Here is a 4,592-nt window from a genome sequence, read left to right as displayed (position 1 = left end):
GCCCCGCTCGGCAACCGGGCCCGCCACCCGTGCGGCTCCGCCCCGCAGAGGCCCCCGCCCGCCGCCTGCCGGGCCCCGCGGCGGGGGCTGCTCCGCGGCCTGCCCCGGCGGACCGCGCTCAGGCGGCCCCGGGCCGCGGCCGGGCGCCTGCCGGGGCGGGCGGAGCGGCTCCCCCTGCCCGCCGGCCGCCACCGGGAGCCGGGCCGCGGGGCGGGAGTGCCGGGCTCGCTCGGGGCCGCGCTGCGGCAGCGCTTCCCTCCTCGCTCCGCGCTCCTCGCTCCGCGCTCCTCGCTCCGCGCTGACGGTGCCGCGCCGGGCTGCGGTGCTGCCGCGGGGGAGAGGCCGCCCGGGCAGCGCTTTGCTGCAGCGAGTTCTGCTCCGAGACCGTTAACGGCCCCGGAGAACGTTGGGGGCAGAACGCGCTCCCTGGAGACTGCGGGCGAGCGCGAGCGGGAGGAGGCGGTCCCCGGCCCCGGTGTCGGATGGGGGCTCTGGGGGCGCGGGGGCAAGAAGGGTGGGACCGCAGTGACAGCAGAAAAGGGCCCTCGCCCGGGGCAGCCGACTGAAAGCTGCAGCTTTCTGCTGAGAGCTCGGGCTTCAGCCCTTGGCTGCCCCTGGAGCAGGAGTTCCAGTCCAGCACGAAACCCGCGCGGAGAGAGGTGGAGTTACTGAACCTTTTGCTCCCCGCTCCGCGGCAGGAACGGGACAGACCGCGAGCAGTTGGACAAAAATCGGTACGGGGCTGTCGTGGTTTAACCCCGGCCGGCAACTAAGGCCCACCAGCCGCTCGCTCACCCCCCGCCCCAGCGGGATGGGGAGAGAGTGGGAACCGGGAACGTGAGAGAGCTCGTGGGTTGAGAGGAGATCAGTTTAATAAAGGAAACGAAATAGAAGAACAATAATAATGATAATAAAAATGGTAATGAAAAGGAAAATCCCAACCACAACGGCAACAACAAGCAAAACCCAAGACAGACAAGTGATGCAAGTGAAAACAATTGCTCACCGCCCTCCAACCGATGCCCAGCCCGTCCCCAAGCAGCGGTCTCCCGGCCAGCTTTCCCCCTAGTTTTATTGCTGAGCATGACGTCCTATGGTCTGGAATATCCCCTCAGTCAGTTGGGATCAGCTGTCCCGGCTGTGTCCCCTCCCAACTCCTCGTGCACCCCCAGCCCACTCGCTGCTGGGGTGGGGTGAGGAGCAGAAAAGGCCTTGAGGCTGTGTAAGCACTGCTTAGCAGTGACGAAAACGTTCCTGTATTATCAACACTGTTTTCAGCACAAATCCAAAACACAGCCCCATACTAGCTACTACGGAGAAAATTAACTCTATCCCAGCCACAACCAGCACAGGGAGAGAAAACTTCAAATTTACAGGACAACGTACTCTGTGAATGAAACTTTATTTCATGAGCTCATCAAGAAAGACAACAAACAAACAGGACAAACAGGGCTCAGTCCCCTTTGCCCAGACCAGTCTATTACATGAATTCACTTATTCACCGCTCAAGTCATGAGGTTTCATAACTTATAACCCAGAACTCTTAATTCGTGCCCTTAGGAGCAAACAAAAAAGAATTCATTCCCTAGCCAACAGTGAGACTGCTCATCCTTCCTCCTCCGTCACAGTGCTGGCATCCCTCGTAACACTCTGGGAAGCACCAAAACCTCAGCGGTTCAGCTGCTCTTGGATCCACTGCAAAGGCTTTTTGGGTGAGCTGATGTTTTAGACCTTCCAGCTTGGAAGATTGGTCTATACCACTGCCAAAAGTCAGCAGATTCGGATGCAATGTCGTACCAGTGAGGTTCAACAGTTTGTTCAATTTCTGTTGTGATTCTGACAACCCGGCCAGTATTGTGTTTGATAGCAATAGTTTTTGGTATGTCATAGCTTTTTCATAACCGGTGATTAAGGATTCCAGTTCTTCCATTTGAGAGTATCCTGTGTCCCACATTGGTCCTAAGGGTATGGACCAAGTTGTAGGCAAGAATTCCAGCAGCGCTGATGTGAGGTTTGCTTTGTGGTTTCTCTAAAGTCATCCATGAGTTTCTAGTGCTGTAATGTTTCAGAGACGGACAAGGACTGGTTTCGTCTTCAGATAGGCACGGTGATTGATTGTCAGTCAACTAAAATGTCTATAAAAGATTCCAATGACATTTTCTGTAAAGATATGGCAATATCTATTCCCCCAAAGATACGTATGACTTGCTTGGCCAAAGAAACTGTGATTGCAGCTGCCGTAAGGAGCAAGTGGTGGGTTCCCAGCAGGTTAACTTGGTGTTCTCTAGGAAGTCATAATCAAAGTAAAGGTAGTTACAGAATTTTGGTTTCCTATGGGATCCTGATTGGTTTGAGTCATCTAGTCTGGGTCCAAACCTTACTGGTTTACCTAAACAACCAGATCCGGCACATACCACCCTTTTACAGGGAACAGTTTGCATGATTTAGATTTTTTTGCAGATTATACTGCCTTATCGACACAACTAGTTGGGAGATATTGGGTATGTGGAGAAAGGGCGTTCAAGTATTTATCTGCACCCTGGGGTGGGAAATATATCCATCTGCATTAATGCTGTCTTCTGCCTCTGTAGTACACAAAATGTGGAAGAAGAATCAGGTTATCCAGGAGGAATGTAGAGACATTTCTGTGGAAGCAGTAGGGGAGTTAGAAGAATAGTTAGGGAGCTCTTGCGCCAGTTAGACATAACACCAGTTCACAGGACCAGAGGGTGCTAAGGGAACTGTCTATCATCTTTGAAAAATTATGGCAACAGAGGGTGGCTCCTGAGAACTGGAAAGAGCATTACACCAATCTTCAAGATGGGCACAAAGAAGGGTCTGAGGCATTAGAGGCAAGTCAACTCCATTCCAATCCCTGGGAAGGTGATGGAACAAATCCTTTTGGAACGCACTTTCAAGCACCTGTGAGGCAAGGGGATTGGGAACAGCCAGCATAGATTTACCAAGGGGAAATCATGCCTGACCAACCTGATTGGCTTCTGCAATGAAATGAATGGCTCTGTGAATAATGGTAGACCAGTGATGTTGTTTACCTGGCATTAGCAAAACATTCAACAGTCACATAGTGATGGATCAGTTCTATAAAGTGGCCAGTCTCTAGTGGCACCCCTCAGGGTTCAACACTGGAGCCAGTATTGCTGTTTAGTAATGACATGGATGACAGGACAGATCACACAGTCTTTAGATAACTGAAGAGAAAGGTCAGCCTCTGCTGGGTTAATGCAATTTTTATCCATCCATCCATCCATCCATCCATCCATCCATCCATCTTCACGTTTCTATTATACATCACTGGAAGACTCAAGAACTGATTAAAACTGATTAGAACTGATTAAAAGTTTAACCCCTACTGTACCTAGAAAAGATAAGACTTCTACTGTGCTTTCCCTCTTGGCTAGTTCATGTGTAAGGAGATGCTACATTCTTCTCAGCTGACCTTTGGAGGCTGGGCACTTTATTACTGGAGGTATTTCTGGAGTGTAGGCTTTGTTCATATTTTATCTTAGTTTTCATCATTATTAGATGTTTTAGCATGTGTTGCTATTCACTGCTCATCTCAGGTCGCAGAAATTTTTCTCTTTGGTCTCTTCAGGCAGAGCAGTCAGTAGCAGAGTTGACAGGGGCTCAGAATAAGCTCAGTACTGAAACAGGTGATCTACGAGCTGCAACAGCAAACATGAGCAGTACGGGATAAAGTGCAACTGAACTCCTTGCTGCAGGAGAGCAAGGATCTCTGACCAGGAGAAGCTGCACTTGTGTAGAAGAACAAATAAAGAGCTCTGCGCCGAGAAAGCCCACCTGGAGCAGCTGCTGAAGAAAGCAGAGAAGCAACAGGACACCACTGCAAGACATTGCTGCTCAGAGCCTATGCAGTGTTTTGGAGACATAAGTGTATTGGAAAAATACAACCAGAAAAAAAGCCTTTGTGTACAGCACAGAAACTAACAGTAACAACCGAATGTGGAGGGCTGTGTGGAGGCTGACGAGACTGCTTTGGAAAAGGAAGAAATTTTATGTGCTCCTCAGGTTCATCCTGCTTGTCCAGGCCCATGACTGACCACATCCACACATGCCAGCACCAGTTTTGTCCCACCACTGCTTCTGCTGGGGAACCTGCAGTGAACACTGTGCCCTGAACTTTTATCTTGCCTTGAACCAAGCCCCCTGCCACAGTTCACCTGCTACAGCAGGTCCCCATCTTGGCTCCTCCTAAGGCCTTTTGCTGTACACTGCTCCTGTCAATACAGGTCATCGCTTCTGGCAGATCTGGCTGTTGAACAGTTTCCGAGTCTCTGCCTCCAGAACAGCGGCTTTGGGCTCCCTGACCACAGCCGCTAAGGAGTAAGACAGCTCTTGGTGAAGGTCTGACAGCTCCTGGCTCGTCTTTGCACAGCACTCAATATAGTCCTGCTTGTATTTCCGTTCTTGTGCCAGCTGCGTCTGCAGAAGGGACACCTGAAAGAAGCAAAAGGCCGAGCTCAGACAAGCCCACGCTGTTAGGACCACGCATAGCTCTGTGGTACCGGCCGTCAGGGAAGACGCACCCCCTAACTCCTGCCCTGACAGACGCT

At 51.5% G+C, this 4,592-nt stretch overlaps 1 protein-coding gene across 1 annotated transcript in view; it reads right to left on the bottom strand.

Annotated features, from left to right (window-relative positions):
• Window positions 1–3,920: 3,920 nt before the first annotated feature.
• CEP250 (centrosomal protein 250) overlaps window positions 3,921–4,592 on the bottom strand; it is a 39,256-nt gene continuing 38,584 nt past the window's right edge. Inside the window, exon 32 of the mRNA XM_059827428.1 lies at window positions 3,921–4,476. Coding sequence (XP_059683411.1) covers window positions 4,270–4,476 — 207 coding nt within the window. The 3' untranslated portion in view covers window positions 3,921–4,269. The remainder of the gene's footprint in view (window positions 4,477–4,592) is intronic.

This window comes from Gavia stellata, chromosome 20 (assembly GCF_030936135.1).
Source record: "Gavia stellata isolate bGavSte3 chromosome 20, bGavSte3.hap2, whole genome shotgun sequence".
NCBI classification, from domain to species: Eukaryota; Metazoa; Chordata; class Aves; order Gaviiformes; family Gaviidae; genus Gavia; species Gavia stellata.
Note: the sequence above shows the minus strand (reverse complement) of the source record. Positions and strands in the feature narration are given on the sequence as shown.